This window comes from Lissotriton vulgaris, unplaced genomic scaffold (genome assembly GCF_964263255.1).
Source record: "Lissotriton vulgaris unplaced genomic scaffold, aLisVul1.2 SCAFFOLD_2393, whole genome shotgun sequence".
Taxonomy (NCBI): domain Eukaryota; kingdom Metazoa; phylum Chordata; class Amphibia; order Caudata; family Salamandridae; genus Lissotriton; species Lissotriton vulgaris.
The window spans coordinates 229,585-247,965 of NW_028249499.1; the positions used below are offsets into that span (position 1 = coordinate 229,585).

The following is an 18,381-nucleotide window of genomic DNA, read 5'->3' on the forward strand; positions in this document are numbered from 1 at the left end:
ATGTCAATCCTGTGTCATGTTCTAATACAACTGATAAAAGTAAATTAGATCAAGTATTTGAATGTTTTAATAAATTCCTCCCCTTAGCGGAACTGAATGAGGAATCCAGTGCCCCTCAGGGTATCGAAGAAATAGGAAACTGTGTTAAAACTGTTACTCCTACCTGCCTGTGTAAGTCCATGTGTACCGATCAATCCATTGGTGAGATAGCGGGGTTGAAAGCACAGATAAGAAACCTCTCAGACGAAGTGAGTGTACTCAAGGGTATGATTGATATGCTTTCAGCCTCACTGAAGTCTCACACTTGCCCTACACACCTACCCATCGATACACATTCCATGGTCTACCATCTTAAGCCCAGCAATGGAACCAAGGCTGGCATAGATATAACGAGTAATGTTAGTTGCAACACAGGACAGTACACTCTTTGTGAGAAGCGAATATACTCTGGCCCTACAAAACTACAGTCTTCCACTATTAACACTCGAATTGCATACAGAGGTCTATGGTTGCAAAAGAGGGGACCTAGAAGAGAACAATGTATTACTCTTCGACCCTCTGTTCGACCTGGTCACTCGTTTGGAACTTTTCCAACCAATAAATTCGCTACCTTTGAAAGGTCCCTTACTGGTTTTGTAAAATGCAAAACATGTTTGACTAATGTCCCTAAAATCTCTTCCAGCCTAATTAGAGAAGACAAACAATTCTTAATTAATAAATGCACTCAATGGTTAAGACATGTATGAAAGTGTAGATCCATAATCAGGGAAGATATATCTTCCGCCAAAAGGTTCACACCTCTGGGCCAAAATACTGATTATGTTCGCCTTACACTCATATCCACGGATCTGGTAGAGAACTTAGTGGCTTTTGACTTGAGGACATCACCTCTTATTTCAACAAATATTAGTATGAAACTCAATCCACTAGTTGGACTTACCAACCAAACAACTAACAATTTAGTCACATCTTGCAATGAGGCTTCTGCGTTACAAAAAATTCAAGTGATGCCTAAGGAACCGCTCTCCACCACCGCAAATAGTGAAACCAGTGGAACCGGTACATAATGGGTTGGTAGATGGGAGATGTTCCATCAAGCCTGTTAACTGTAGAACTACAGGGCCTGACGTAGCTGAGGGGCCAAATTGCTTTTACAGGTGGATTTATTGGGCCCCTTAGAAAATCATACGCCAGAGCAGTTAACTCAGGATACGGGAAAATGCACCCAGATTATTCCCTGTAGCATTTCCATTAACCAGGATCTCACGCATTTGGCACTAGCCTCATGGAACATAGCGGGCCTGCCTTCCAAGATGTCATCTCTGGATTGGATAGCCTTCATAGAGGATCAGGATATACTGGCTTTTCAGGAAACACGGGCACTCAACCCAGTTTACCATCATGGTTTTCTTAATTTTTCAAAACCAGCACTTGGTGGGAGTAAATGTAGACCCTCAGGTGGGCTCACCATCTGGGCTAGACAACGCTCTTGTTTTGAAATTGAGGAGATCCCGATTGACCACCTCAATATCTTGGCAATTCTTCTATGCTTTAAACACCCCCCCCACACCTAATGGTGATTAACGTGTATGCGAGAGGTAGAATGTCTATGACAATTTCCTTACTCAATAGCTTCCTAGATAAAAATAGAGGTTTAAACAACCTGGTTATAGTAGGTGATTTTAATACCACATTCGAGCCCCTTGCTGAAGATAGCAACCTCAGTGTCAAAGAAGATGAGCAATAGGGTATCCCCCCACTGGAGTTGCCACCAATAAGGAAATGGACAGAGGCCGCCCTTCAGCTTAAAGCATTGAGTCTGGAGAGGGGCGTTGGGGCTGCGCATGGGAGAACATCCTCAGATCATCAGGGTACTCACATCTACTTTAATGGACTGAGAAGCAGTCGTATTGATTGTATTTTTATAAACTTTAAGAACTGGTCGACTCTTATTGATATGGAGGTAAGCCCTGGAAATTAAAGTGATCACAACCCGCTCCTGCTAAAGATGTCAGTCTCAGGCTATGCAACAGCACAATCTCAAAACTCTGCAATGGTGACCACTGACGTTATTATGTGTAACGAAATGAGGAGGGTCAAATGGTCAAGGAGTGTAGAAAATGAAAGTTCACTTGCCCAGATGAAGAACGCTGTAGGGAGAGCAGGTTTAACTGAACGCTAGTATAACTCAAGCTCACAAGGAGATGTTTGGTAAAATTAAGAGCTTTTTTATTAAACCCCTTTAAAACCAGTAACAGGACCCCACCAAAGCATTATCATTGGTATAATAAGCAATGCAGAGAAGTGTATAAGCAACTGACTCAAGCTATCAGATCTAAAGATCTGGGAAATATTAAAATTAAACGGAAAATGTATAAAAATACACATGTTTTTTGCAAAAAAGACCTGGGACAAGTCAAGCTGGTTGGAACTTTTGGAGGCCAGAAAGAGAAAAACATGCAAACACTCTGGCAGCTAATAAAACGGGGCAGAGGAGGAATGGGTCATGCAGCTCAAAACCATGTTGCCCCAGATAAGTGGGTTTCCTTCTTTGAGGAGCAATTTGCTGTTCGGGTCAATGATTCTGGTGATGACTTGTCTCAATTACTAAAGTCAGATTCAACTCTGTGTTTTACAAAACATGAGGTGGAAAATGTCCTGAATCCAGTACCAAGGGGCTAGGGACCCCGACCTTAATGGCATCCAGAGGACTTGTTTATACATGATTAAGACAATTGGCTACAGTATATTCAGCTACTTGTGAATGCCATAGTTAGTGAAGCAAACATACCCGACTCATGGCGAGGAGCTGACATTTTACCTATCTATAAAAAGGGGGCTCGATACAGTCCCAGTAATTATAGGTCACTTGGTCTAATCGACTCCACACAAAAAATAATGGCCAGGTTACTGTTAAATAGAATACAGTCATGGATTGAAGAAAATATCATACTATCACCCTTATAGGCAGGTTTTAGGGCACATGTCAGTCCCATTGATCAGGTCTTTCGTTTTATTTTAATTTATTGGCGTGTCATAATTTTAGCAGGTTGCACTATTTATGCTCTGGACAGTTCTGAAAGACCTAGGTATGCCCTTGGAGTCTTCTATCGCTTGTAGCCAAGTTACATGAGTCTAATTTGGCGCAGGTTCGATGGGGGTGCACAGGGCAAGTCTACTCCCAGGTTTTCTATTTTAAAAGGGGTACGTCAAGGGTGTGTTCTGGCCCCCACTTTATTTTCTTTGTTTATAAATTGGGGTTGTAAAGTATTTCTTAGCGCATCCTACTTATGATCCTTCTTTAGCTGGCTCAAAGGTCCCAATACTTATGTTTGCTGACGATACCCTAATTATATCAACAACTCAAGTGGGGTTTCAGCAAATGCTTTGTAGCTTTGGGACCTTTTGCAGAAATCATGAATTGGTGGTGAACGTGGAAAAAACCAAATTCATAGTTCTGCATAAGCACAAGGCAGTTAAGGGCAGAGTTCTCATGAATAGGGTCTCATTGGAACAAACAGACGTATTTACTTAGCTGGGGATTACATTGGGCAGAAAGTTAGATTGGAAGCCCCAAATAGACCTAAACAGTTGTTGTACCTCAGCACTCAAATATTAGTTTTACAAAGAAGCAAGTGCTTCTAAGGGCGCTGGTTCCCGTCCCGACCTTCTTAAAGAGTCACGACTTTTGATGATTCAAATACACATCCAATATTCAACTATGTATAGAGAACATCCCAAAAAATGTAATATCTTTGCTGTTTTAATATCATATTTTACACAGTCATTGTTTATACAATCTCATATCGTTGATACATGTTATACAGCTTGTTGTTAGCGGTTCTTCTGTACATATATCCCAGAGAGAAACACAACAGGCAGCCGACACGTGTTTCGTTACTAGAAAGTAACTTCCTCAAGGCTTTTATTTTTTCTATTTGAGATGCGTCATATGCAGCTTAAGAATTTCTGAAAGACGAAAGGTTTTGATGAGCCTTAGAATGAGAGGTTGAGTTGCCTCTCAATTTTATTTATCAACTGGTTGTTCCCCCAAGCATCACGTAGATGTGATCCTTATTCAAAGGTTTCACTCTGCTGTGTTTAGTATATTTATCCACAGCCAGTTGGTACAGAGTCCAAAACAAGATTAGATGGACCTGTATTTAAAATACTGAAAATGCGACGGCGTAAATGGGTAATTTCCCATTGTTCAGATTCCTGTCAATTCTGCATGCGACTCCCAGCGCACATTGTCAGAAATAATGTCAACGAATATGTCCTCAAATGGTATGCCAGAAACTTTGATATGTCCCTGAGCAAAGCTGGTGCGAAATCTTTAACGTTACCCGAAGACGTTACCTGAAGACTGCCATATAATCCGATTACATGGCAGTCTTCGGGTAATGCAGTGGTGTTTTCAAGAGCCTATCAGAGCTCTCATTTCTTACCGTTAAAGATTTCAAAAACTGTGGTCAACCCCGTATGCAAATGCGCTCAAATATGTTAGAGACGCTGATACGTCACATAAGATAATATGGCTGCAAAAGATAAAAAGCTCCCTGGTGAATATGGACGTGACCCATTTATGGAACACGTTTCCCCCCAAAAAGTTTTTAAAGAGGCTTATGGGACCATGATTAGAGAAAATAACATGCGATCCGCCAGAAATCATATATTGACCAGTACCTTTTTGGAACATAAGCCAGAGCCCATGTTTGAAAACATTTGGGACACAAAACTGTTTTTATTAGTTTCGACTGGGTACCTTACCAATTAAATCCTTTACTGCCAAATGGAAAAAGATCCTAGATAGTAAATATGTATTTTGTCAGGGCCAGGATGAAACATTACCACATATCCTATTTGTATGCCCGGCCTACATCTCTCCACGGAGCAAATGGCTAAAACCAATTCGCTCTAACTTTGGTACTAGGTCATGTGCTACTCCTCTAAGACTATTGAAGACCAGAACCCAAGAGCCCATTGTGATAGCCCCGGCAACATTTTTAAGTTGGATATGGAGAATACGGTCCAATTCTGTAAAAGTAACAGCTGCCATTGATTAGTTTTAAACCTCTGTATGATGCTCTGATATTACCTGTATTTGTTTAGTCTGTATTGGGATCTCTTTAAGTATGATGCATGAATGAAATGATAAGTAAATTACTCTTGGTGTAAGTACAGCATACCATGATGATATAGCTTTTATAAAGAACGATGTGTTTTTTAATTAATTGTTTTAGCATGTTTTTATACTTTTGTGTATTACCAACTATCACAATGTATTATGTCTTACTATTTTAAAAATTATGTTTTTACCTAAGAATATTTGTTATGTTATTGTAAATATTCTTTGTTTCTTTTATGATCAGAATAATTGAAATAAAGACTAAATTGAATTGAATTGATTTTTAGTATCTACACACAAAATAAAGTAAGGTATCTTAAAGTGGCAATTTTTATCAGATTACATTCTATTAAACAGTGTAGCAAAAAGCACCGTAACTTTGTAAAAAACTGCCTTCACCCACAATGTGTTGTGGCATGCTTCATCACAGGGCTGTTGCAACACCTCAGCGCAGACCAAAGCTTGAGGCGGAGCAATAGGGTGGGGTAGACAGTACAAACAAATAGAAAAGGAAAACAGTAGCCAAAAAAGGTGCAGACAGTGAAACTTAAAACTAATTAAGGGATATCCTAATAACAATTTTATTCCTGGATTCCCTTGTCAGGATTAAAAAAGGTACTTTATACCCCTGGATGGTGGTGAAGTGAGTGTATTTTTCACTTTACACCCCTCCGTTCTGCATAGTGGTCGACATGTTTCTGCAGGAATCAGTGGCTCTACCGGCATTCATCAGGACTATAGGATACCTATGCTGAAATTCCTTTCTGTTCAAATGCCCCTAGTATCTTAATATACTCAGTATTACTCCACCTGTTTTAGGTGGTGTAGTCCAGTACACTTACTCTTATTTGATATCTGTAAATGGAGAGAATAAAAACAAGTGAAGAAGGTCCATGCATAAATAAACAGACGAACTGTAATAGTGATACAAGTGATTAAAAGTGCTATATATGCTACCTATAATTCTTAACCTCCTCTAGTTCCACATCTGCTTTATTCCTCTTCATTCCCTTTTTCACTTGTACACGTCTGTACACCTTAATAATCACACACAGCATCAATACACAAAGAGCGATATTCACTACAGGTCCCAAGGTGCTTTCAACAGTTCCACTCCCTAAAATTCCAAACCATTTGCCTTTTTACAGAAAATCCATTCCCTATTGCTTCCCAAGCACCTGTTGCTGTTAATCTTTTCAAATCTTTCTTCAGGTCGGTAACGTTGCTAATGTGTTTTGTTAGGTCCTTATTCTTTTCGAGAATGTAAGTGCAATTTTTAACATCCGACAGACTCTGCCATCCTCCGCAAGAAGGATGTCTAAAGCAAGTCGATTATGCAAAACCATTGATCTGATGGCAACCATTTTAGTATCTATAACTAAGAATCCCCCAGCTGTGATAGTAGATAATTTGCCTACAACAGTAGAAGGCTTTCAAATTTGTGTGAGTTGAGTATTGCTCCTACAGATTTAATCAAAGCACCAAAAATGTCACCTACTATTTCACTAGCGCTTGCTCCTCTTTTTTCCTCACATGTTTCCCTAGTCGAATCATCAATTTGTCCAGCATGATAAATCTTTGGAAAAACTACTCCTAAATAACAAGTTCCATACCATCTCTTGGGGAATCTGTAAAATTTGCGTTGGGCTTCATGAGTTCTCTAGTTAAACTTTAGAAGATTGCAGCACAGTTATCTGCAGCTAGTTTCCACTTGCACAGGCAGCAAAGTAAAGTTCAAATGTCTCTTTCAAAAAGTTGTTGAATTTCGGGAAACATCCTTTAAACGCGGTGATTACACCGCAATGCATTTAGAACACTGGCATTACAACGCAAGGGTTACATCAACTTCCACTGGAGGGCGCTATAACCTAAGGAATAGTAAGATTTACTAATCTAACACCTTCCCTACTGTAGTAGACTGGTGTTGGAATAGTAAATCTTACTACTCCTAAGTCCAGCGCCCTCCAGCGCAAGTCTTTGTTGCGACTTGCGTTGTAAAATCTGCGATGTTACATACCGCAATCATTTTGATCGCGTGGTAACATCACATATTCTTGAATTTCAAATTCTAGTAAATGTGCAGTTCAAATTCCCTTATAGTTGCCACCAGAACAAGTTATGTCAGTCTGTTTAGGAGCAATGCAATTTCAAAACTCAGTGCAGCCACAAATTTCAGTTCAAGGAGGTCCAGGTGGATGCGAATTGTTATAGCCAAAGGTGTGAAACACTCTCTCCCAATCATTTAATGTAAAGTAAGTCTATTCAGGTGAGGAGTACCTCTGGGAGGGTACTCTTACTCTCGTTGACCTCCTCACTGTTGGCCCTTCTTCTTTACTGCCACTCAGGCCAGATTCATTGGTACCTTCTGGGATGGTAGGTGGTACATGGTGAACAGACAAAATATCGACTCCAAAATATCGACTGGACATAATATCGAGTTTTAAATATAGACTGGACAAAATATCGACTGGACATAATATCGACTACAAAAATATCGTTTTTCAGGTAAGTGAAGTAATATCGACTGTTTAAAATATAGATAGCAAAAATATCGAATTTTTAATAATATATAATATTTTATAGTGTATTTTTATGTAATAATATGTGTGAAAAGTGTGTATTAATGTTATAAAATATTTTATTAAATGGAATTTGTTTTTTTAATAATTGCGTTATGTAATTCTGTAGCGGGTTGTGGGTTTATAGGGGAATAGGGTGGGAAGTAATTTAATAATAATTAATTAATTAATATATGTTTGTAAATATTTATAATTAATAATTAATTGTTAATTAATAATAATTAGTTAATTAATTAATATAATTTTGTACATATTTTGAATTAGTAATTAATTGGTAATTGATTAATTGTAATTAGTTAATTACATTAATTAGAGTACATTTTAATATATATAATTTTGTGTTATTGTTAAGTAATTAATTGGGAAAAAATAATATTAATTATTAAAATAATTACAGCTAATGTGCTAATATATTTACTTTATTGTTATTGTTAATTAATAATTAATTGGTAATTAAATAATATTGATACATTTTGGGTAAAGGAGTATTTTTAGGGTTCAGGGTCAGTTTTTAGTTTTTGGGTAAAGGGGCATTTTTAGGGTTCAGGGTCAGTTTTCAGTTTTTGGGTAAAGGGGTATTTTTAGGGTTCAGGGTCAGTTTTCAGTTTTTGGGTAAAGGGGCATTTTTAGGGTTCAGGGTCAGTTTTCAGTTTTTGGGTAAAGGGGCATTTTTAGGGTTCAGGGTCAGTTTTCAGTTTTTTGGGTAAAGGGGCATTTTTAGGGTTTAAGGTCAGTTTTCAGTTTTTGGGTAAAGGGGCATTTTTAGGGTTCAGGGTCAGTTTTCAGTTTTTGGGTAAAGGGGCATTTTTAGGGTTAAGGGTCAGTTTTCAGTTTTTGGGTAAAGGGGCATTTTTAGGGTTCAGGGTCAGTTTTTAGTTTTTGGGTAAAGGGGTATTTTTAGGGTTCAGGGTCAGTTTTGGGTTTTTGGGTAAAGGGGTATATTTTAGGGTTCAGGGTCAACAAATAAGATTGTAATTTTTTTTATTATTTTCATTTATTATTTAATTATTATAATTTAATTTAAGTATTTTTAAGTATATTTTAGTCAATAAAATTTAATATTAATTTAATTTAACACTGTTTTTAATAAAGTCGATATTTTTTACATCTATATTATTGTTAACGATATTTTGTACTCGATATTTTTGTACTTACCTGTTTGTAGATAGAAAGTCGATATTTTGTCTGTCGATATTTTGGCAACGATATTTTTGCAGGTCGATATTTTGGCAGTCTATATTATTTCAGTGATCCGTGGTACATGTATTTCAGTCAGATAGCGTCTTCCTCGCTCTTGTCTTCTGAGCCATCGGTCTCCGGGTACAACTCACATTACCATTGCACTAGGTCCTTTGCCAGGATCTATGGGCCCGATTCACAGAACTAACTTAAGACAAAATCCTAAACTTACTACTTTTGGTATTCACAGAAGTATTTTAGTAGTAAGTTTGGGGTTTTGTCTTAAGTTAGTTCTGTGAATTGGCCCCTATGCTTGGCGCAGTCAAAGCTACTGGATGGGACCCTTCTGTACCGACAACAGTTGACTCTCTCAGACCTTCCCTCAGGCCAAACGAGTGCCATCCCATCTGCTTGCTGATCCCCAGCAGCTTGACTAACCTGCTCCCCCTGTCTCTCTGTAATCAACACATCAGTAACAGGTGCTGTTATATCATTAAGGGCACAAGGGACTCTGCAAGTATATGCGTTGTGTACCAAATTTGGTAGATCTCCACACTTTACAGCAGTTGTGGCAACCAGTGTTACTTGGTAGGGGCTACGCCTCTGTAATCTGTAATGTTCACAAACGCATTGGCAGGCACAGCTGGCTGTCTCATGGTACTCCCCATGGTGATTTCATAGGGCGACAATGCTGTCCTCCTGTCTGGAGTACTTTGCAGGCTCATCAACACAAGAGGCAATGCATCCGGCCACTCCAGAGATGTTAGAGCAAACACTTTAGCCAATCTGGATATCAGTGTTTCATTCACTTATTCCACAATGCCCGAAGCCTCTGGACGGTAAATGAAATGTAGTCTCTGCTCAACATGTAGTGCTGCATGTAACATCTTCCAGACCTCATTGTTAAAATGTGTTAATCGGACTAACTCCAGAGAAGTCGGGAAACCAAAACGCAGTATTATCTCTCTCGGCAATAGCTTAGCCACTGTGAGACTGTCATTTCTCCCAGTCAGCTAAGCTTCTACCCATTGTGAGTAGATGCACACTATCACTAGTTAATATCTCAATCCATTGCACACGGGCATCTCTATGAAGTCCATTCTGTTAAAAGGACCTCCTGGCCTCTCTATGTGACTCATGGTTACGGGTGTTATGCCTGCATTCTGCTGAATGTTTGGGAAGTGTGAGTTTGAGTATAGTTTGTAAAGTGTAAAAAAAAGCACGTTTGAATGGGTGCTTGAAGTGATTTGTTGGTGATATGAGGATGATGAATATATGCAAAAGGTTTTTAATGATATGTTATTTGAATATAAATTTGTCTATGGCTATAAATACATTTTGATTAATTCAGATGGAAATCGATTTTCTGTGGTGACATTGTGTTTTACAATGTTCCAGTTGTGAAAGGTGAATAACGGATCAGTACTGGCACTTGTTTGTTTGTTGGTTGCATTCTGCTGTTGGCACACCACACATCTGCAATGCAAGCTTTCAGCCCTCAATCTGAATCTGGGATTAAATCAGGTTTGCCTGAAAAGGCGCACCATTGCCTCTCTCCCTACATGTGCGAGACCATGGTAGTGTCTTGTCATAGGTGGTAACAAACTGTCTAGTAATAGGCCTTCCATCAGTTCAAACCCAAATATCTTCCTCATCCCTTTTGAAACAACGTGCTCTGATCCTACCTTGCTAGTCTACTTGTGGCACTGCATCCAGCAATCTCTTAAGTTCCTCCCAAGTATCAAGAGCAGAAAAAAACAAATTGCAATCTGTGACATCCAAACTTTCATTGACACATTCCCCATTAAAGGCGCAAGAATGCAGTGTGCAGAACCGTGCAGTCTCATCTGCATATTTATTGCCCACTGTCTTATAGTCTGTGCCCCATCTATGAGCGGCACTCTTCACCACTGCAATTTGGGCAGGTAATTGTAGGGACTGGAGATTTATCACACTCTCTCCATTACGGATTTGTGACCCAGAAGAAGTCCTAAATCCGCGTTGGGACCATAACTGCCCAAAGTCATGAACAACACAAAAAGCCGTACGGACTATTCGTGAAAATTGTCACTCAGCTCGTCTGAAACGCTGCATGATCTAGGAAGAGCCATTGATTTGGCCACTTGTGCTGAAAATATGTCTTGAAGCCAGGAGGCTTCGACCACACCTGAGACGTTGCAGTCTTCATATGCAGCTTTCAGGTTTCCATCATGATCTCATAAGCAGTACCCATAGACAAACCGCAAATGATCTAAGTTAGGTAGTGGCACGACTTGTGTGTCAGGTCTCTGCTTTATGCATAGTTTAGTAAAATCTAGGCAGTCATGTTCTGCTTCATCGCTCATGTTCAGGAAGGGGCAACAGGGTGGCAGGATTCAATATGGTGCACCATCTAAGGATGACATTCTCGGCACCCAGAATGATTTTCTCATACCTGGTAAGCCAGCTATTGGTAAGGTGCTGTGTTTGAGTATTAGTCAACAGCACTTCAACTGAATGGGGAACGAAGACTTGCAAAGTGTGACCCATAGCAATGCTGTCGCACTGTTCCAGAGTCACGGAAGTGGAAGCAATTGGACAGCTACTTTGTCAAGAGTAGCAGAAAAATAGACCACTGGCTGTGAGAATTGCCCTGAATTTGGGTAAACACTAAAAGAGAGCCGCCCTCACTCTCACTGAAAAACAAAGCAAATCAGTTATTATAATCGGGCATTGCCATGGCAGGGGTGCAGCAGAGATATCCTTGCAGCTCTGAGAAGGCACACATGCAGCTGTAATCCTATGGTACCAGATCTCACATGTCTTTGTGTGTCAACCTTTGAAGAGGGTTGGCCATCAGGGAAAAGTCGGGAACCCACTGTGGATGGTAGCCCATCATTCCCAAGAACATTCAGTCTTCATTCTGTGTTGTTGGCGGATTCATTTTCCGAATCACAGAGATTCTCTCTAGGGACACCTTCCTTGATCCTTTCTCAATGTGATGTCCTAGATACATGACTTGTTTTTTGCAGGACTGCAATAAGGTTGGGAACACTTTGTCTATTCTCAGCTAAGTTGTTCAGCAAAGCAATAGTGTCACATTTGCAAGCCTCCTGCGTATTCAACACCACCAATAGGTTGTTAATGTACTGGACTAGAACCAAATGATGAGGCATCACGAAAGGCTCTAGATTTTTGCTCAGTACCTAATTAAAGATAGAGGAACTCTCTGTATCCTTGTGGGACTCAGCACCATGCCATGCCAAGACGGCTGCCGAAATGGAAAGAGAAGAGAAACTGGCTATCCTCAAGCAATGGTATAGAGAAGACGGCTTGGCACAGATTAGTGACAGAAATCCACTCGGCCTCACATGGAATCTGAAACAAGATCAAAGCTGGATCCAGTACCACAGGACAACAAGGAACCACTGTTACCCTTTGCAAGTCTTGAACTATGCAGTACTTGCTGTTGGGCTTTTGCAAAACTCTGATGGGTGAGTTACATGGACCCCCCATCATTTCTTTTGGAATACTTTGCTTGATCATTGAGTCATTCACAGGAGTAATCCCATCAACAGTTTTGGGTGTTCAATTATATTGTGGGATCCTCAGCAACTCAGAATTTGGCTTCACAATGATGTGGACTGGTAATGCATGGATCATAAAAGTTGATGGAGGAGGGCATGGAAAGTGATGGAACATGGAGGGTATGTGGGTGATAGAGTGGGTATGGAAGATAGCGGTTGAGTGTGGATGCTGTGGTCGTGCTAGTGATCAAAAGACAGTACTTGATGCAGGAGCAGTAGTGATGAAGGTGACATTGAGTAGCTGGAGTTGGCCCGGGGATTTATGGGATAATGTATTTGGATTACGAAGGAGGCCCAAAGGAAATGTGGGGGTAATATGGGGCATTGTTGGAAAATGCAGGAGCTTGAAGGATGTATGCTGAGAAGGAGACAGGTATGGGATATTGCTGCAGTAATAAGGTGCTGGACATGAGTTGGCGGGTGCATTTGGGATCACTGACTGGATATAAAGAGTATGCAGGTCAATAAAGCGTGTTATGTACTGTCTAGGATTTATTAGGGTTTGGAGTAGGTAGTGAAGGAGTATGACAGCGAAAAAAGTGTTGGAGGTAACATAGGGGGGATGGAAAGTTCTCACACTTATCCTTCCATCCACACTTATTCTAGTTCAGTCACCTCTAACGATATCACTCATTCATCCATCTTTTAGCACTTCTGTTTAAGCATCAGTCCTCACACATCCATCCTTTCTCAAATCTCTACACACTCACACACTAATACAATTGTTTATACACCTAAAAGCAGACCGCTTGACTTTGTTAATGATTGCTTAGTATTTCTACTTCTGTTTAATAGTGTGCCCTTATGTAGAATCATGACATTTGTATGGTTACCATTAAGCACACACAATGTCACATAAACAAATAACATTGTACAACCTCTCATTACTACAGGCTCTAACAATTCACGAATTTTTATTGCTGTTGTGAAAGTGATGCATGTGAGAGCTTGCAGGTGTGCTAACTTGACTTTTAACTTCCTACATCTGTGTGATGCTTTCTTATAACACTTGTTTCTGTTTTATGTGTAGAGCAATGTGAAGACAGTGGTACTGAGTCTTTTCAAACTTCCGTGTTGGAAGGCGAACCAGTTTTCTTGGAATGTGACGTGCTGAATTCTGAGGATACTGATGTGGACTACAACCTTACCTGGTTCAAGAAAGATAGCAATATATCTATAACTACAGACCGTCTTTCTAGGATTTATGTGGTGGAGAAGACAGTTGCATTTTTCCCTGCAAAGTCAGAGGATGCTGGATTTTATGCATGTGTGAAAAGGTAAGTGTGGGTGATTATTGATGTGTTGGGTTTGGTAAATCATTATGTGCATCAGTGTATGAACCTCACTAGTGCCACCTCTACCTCTGCAGTGTTAAGCATGTGACATCACCAGTAGCTTCCCTAACAGTCTCCCCATGCGTGTAGCAGAAGCGCTCCTGATGGCACCCAGTGGGATTGCGCATCATATTCATGGGCAATCTAGGTAATACTGTTGCTGGCTGTGAAAATATGTTCATTCGGTGGCTGCTCTGGGTGCTGTAACTTTGCTCCATTTACTTTTATATCCATTTCTGCTCTAGAATTGTGGCAGACTGCAACCCCCACCAGGAATCAAACTACTTTGGCCACCAGGGAAGTAAAATGGCAGGAGTGCACCTAGGATAGGTGCACTCCCCAACTACCAATGTCTTTCCTCAGCCATTCTGCTCCCTATGAGGCAGAGACCTTCTGGTAGCCCTCATCCCATGCCAGGGTAATCCCACTAGAGCCAGATATTGATAAATGTATAGCCCACACCCCAGAGTTAAGCTCCCTACCCTGACCCTAATTGTCCCCTTCACCTGGTGGGTAAGTTTGTGGAGATGACAGCACCTGCAGGATTTTCGGGAAGGGGAACGATTACTAAAAACTGGAAATAATGCATGTTGAGAGCAGGCCTCCTGACATCAGGCCAGACTGCACCTGATTCACACAGAGAGAACAGCCTTGCCCCTCCACCGGACAGGACAGGTTGATGGGGAAGGAAAAGCTTGCCTGACAACTGGAAATTGTATGGTCAGGCCTCCTTCGCCTAGGCTCCTTGGTCATGCCTCCTCCTCACTCCCTAGGGATTAATAGCCATACCTTTCCCCAAGGGGAGGCATACAGGTATTCTTTAACCTTGAACCATCTCTTGTGAAGAGGTGCCAACTGAGAACCAGGGTATTTGTGGCAGTGGTCTTCATACCTGACCATATGCCTGGGGATCCCTGAGAGCAAAGTGTGAGTCTCCCTACTCTACAGTCTTTTATCACCTTTCCCTTTCTCCTGTAAGGGTGGATTAACCCCTTGGCCACAGCGGTAATTCTGCTGCGGCGCTAAGGGGGAGGGGGGGACTGCGCGGCGCCGCCATGCTCGTGACGGAACCACTCCATCACAAGCCACAGGCGCACTGTGCTTGTGACAGAGTGGTTCCGTCATGGCCCCGCCCGCTCATTAGAACGGCCGCGCAGGCGCGGAATTCCTGCAGCGTGGGTAGGGCGGCGGCGGCGTGACGGAACCACTCAGTCACCAGCACAGCCAGCGCGTCTGTGGCTCATGACGGAGTGGTTCCGTCATGAGCACAGAAGGGGTTAAGATCGAGTTGTACCTGTAGTACCTAGGGTGCACTGCACCTGTAAGAAAGAGGAAATAGCAGCTTTCTTGGGTAACATCTACAAAGAGGCCATCTGTTCAACTCCATACACCTCCACCAAGCAGTACTGTTTGAAAATTCTAGCCCACTATCAGGTTATAGGAGGCCAGAGAGCATTGTTCCAGACATCTGCATCATCTATGTGCTAGTCATCACTTAGGGGAGGGCACTGCTTTGAATCTATGTAGAGAATGTACCTCTAAAGCTACAAATGCTACAGACAGAATATGTTACCCTGCAAGCATCTGTTTGTGGCGTGTAGTGCTATACATCCACATAAGCTCACCCTCCACCCGGTAAGCTTGTGTTGACTGCAGATCTCTTATTTTATTACCTAGTTTACACTGCACAGTACACACAATGCACCATGCTACTCTTACTCGACACTTTATACACATTCTCCCCCTTTGTGTGAAAAACAATCTAAGAACTAGTGTCCATGCTCATTGTCGACTAAGTGAGTAATAACATCACATATTGTGAATCGAAAGACTTCTTCGAACAAAACAACTTGCAGACACCCAACACTAGATTGCAGTGATATGCAGCGCATGCTAATCTATAGCACTGTATACTATGTACATATGATTACGTGGTAGGTAACATTTTTGTTGTGTCTTAAGTCAGTGATATTGATTATCACTCTGGGTTCTCTTCCACCACTCTGTAGTTTATTATGTCTGTATCGCTTGTCTATATAGGATTGATCCTCTTTTCTATCTCGTTCCACTACTTAGATGTAATTCATGCCAATTTGATCCTTAATATGGGGTTTATCCAATTTTCTTTTTTTTGGCTCCGTATCAGCCTTAGATATGAAGTCTTGAGAGACCGACACACTTTGCCAGCAGTTCAAATGTGAAAACATCACATCTGAAACCCAATTTGCGTCTTTGTAGGGAGCATATCGCAACATCTTCACAAGGCATGTGTTAGGATATCATTCTTGAATGGTTACTTAAGTTTCCGTACACAACCACTGTTTGAGAAGAACCCACAACTTAGCTCCTGCCTAACAGACTCCTAGGTTCCATCCAGTAAACGTATATCACTGATCTAACTATTCTCTTATTTCAGGACCACTGGAGACAGTCCACTTTTCATAAATATCTTGCCTTGTTAAGAGCACCAACTAGACCATCAAAAGTATAATGGCTTCACCTACATTCTTTTCTTGGTATATGATACTAGACCCAATTATTCTCCTATTACACTAAAAGGGGTCTACAATTGGAGAGGATACAAACATATGACCATTGTTTTCTTCAGGGAAATCACAGTTCTGGCATTTACTTGTAGTTGTTCATCGAAATTTAGAAAGCGTCTAGGGCACTCAGAATAACCTATGATGTGTAAAACAGAAATTGTTATTCCTTTGCATAGCCGCCTGATCAAGTTTTAAAATCTTATTCATTAATACTTACCGTTGATTGTGTGCATCCAGCATTGGCCCTTGCTTCTTTCAGAGAAATCATCATTTCTTCCTAACCAAAATATACATACCATTTGGGTTCTTCCATTTGGATGAGAACAGAGGATTTGACCTTGTCTTGAAGTTAGTTTTAGTTTGGGAATTCAAATCCACTTGCTCTAAAGAAAGCTAGGAAATTATTTGGAATTGTTTAATCCGGGATAGTTTTCCAGAGATAACTTTATGCAAGAGTTCCTATGACCTGAGTAGATCATTTTCTAATAAATTGCCCAAAAATCACCTACATGCATGCACCTCGTTAGAGATGAATTGTTGTTGAAACTTGTCCTTTTTGCAGGACTTTTCCCAGACTTTTTCCCTTCCTCCGGTATTTACCCTGACCTCTTTTTTTTGGCTTTAGTACTCTGGGCACTTTACCACTGCAGATCAGTGCTAAAGTGCATGTGCTCTCACCTGTAAACTTGGTATGATTGGTCTACACCTGTTTAGCATTTTTAATGTACCTGTAAGTCCCTTGTATAGTGGTGTCCCATATAGCAAGAACCTGTAATTTAAATGCTACTAGTGGGCCTGCAGCGTTGCTTGCACCACCCACAGTAGTAGCCCTTCAAATCTGTCCCAGGACTCTGTCACTGCAGATCCTGCGTCCACAGATTTCTGCCACCGTGACTTGGTATTTAAAGTTACTTGCCAAGAATGGAGCTCCCCTTTTACTACATATAGGTCACCCCTATAAGGTGGTCCCTAGGTGGCCCTATGGGCATGGTGCTAAGTAGGTAAAAGGTTAGAAATGTTGCTTTGTTGTGTAGAATGTCTTGGTAGTGCCAAACAGCCTATTTGGTTTCTCACTGCTGTGAGGTTGCTCCTCCCCTAGGTTTACATTGGGAATTCCCTGATGTGTTTCAGTGGTAATTTCTAATCTGGAAGGAGTAGCTTTGCCATGTTTTGTATGTTTGTAATAGTGGGGGTAAATCCTGCTTATTGGTGAAAGCAAATTTTTTATTACTATTTTTGAAATGCTACTTTTAGAAGTGGGCATTTCTATGTGCTTATGCCTCTTTGTGCTTTGCAGCCTGACTCCAATCAATGTCTGGTTTAGAATTACAGGGTCCTGTTTTGTGCATTCACTCTAGAAAGTCACAAAGCCAGCTGAGGTGTATCCTGCATATGTGGATGGGACTTCCTGACCTAGAGTGGTGGGAGGAGTTGTCACCTGTACCTGAATAGGGCTGTGCCTGTCCTCTCACAAAGCTGTGCTCCGCTAAAGTTTGTATTGAAATTATCTCCACATCAAAGACATTATGAGGATAAGTACAGGGGCTCTGACCCCATGATTTTAGACTCTGCGTGGAACTTGTAACCAGACGCTGCTGGCTCTACATTTTCCCCTGACAAACGCTAAAGACGCACTGACACGCCTGGAAGCTACTCTGAAAGACTTCGAGACTACTACACAGAGAGGGAAACTGGAAAAACTAGCGCGCGACGTCCACTACTACGACAAGAAAAATACCTACCCATATCTGCATGAGGATATTTTAAACAAGATAACCAGGGAAGCTTCACCAACCGAGGTAGAGGAGGCTTCCGGGGCAGACGGAATTACACTACTTTCTCGGAGTCCTCGTACAGTTTGGAGAGTGATAACGAACAAACGGGCCCCAGCTCAGGCTACGGATACCAGGAATACAGATATCCACCACAAGGCACTTCTCCTTTTTTAGGACAAAGCCAATGAAGACTGCCGAGAGGACGCAGCAGTAACTGGTCCAGAGGTCCCCAACATGGCCAGCCACCGAACAATATGAACTGGGACAGAAGGAG

At 41.1% G+C, this 18,381-nt stretch overlaps 1 protein-coding gene across 1 annotated transcript in view; it reads left to right on the forward strand.

Moving 5' to 3' along the window:
• The window catches only part of LOC147663557 (interleukin-1 receptor type 1-like), a 222,025-nt gene that overhangs the window by 71,711 nt on the left and 131,933 nt on the right, over positions 1 to 18,381 (forward strand). The window contains exon 3 of the mRNA XM_086950361.1: positions 13,483 to 13,729. Coding sequence (XP_086806487.1) covers positions 13,483 to 13,729 — 247 coding nt within the window. The remainder of the gene's footprint in view (positions 1 to 13,482; positions 13,730 to 18,381) is intronic.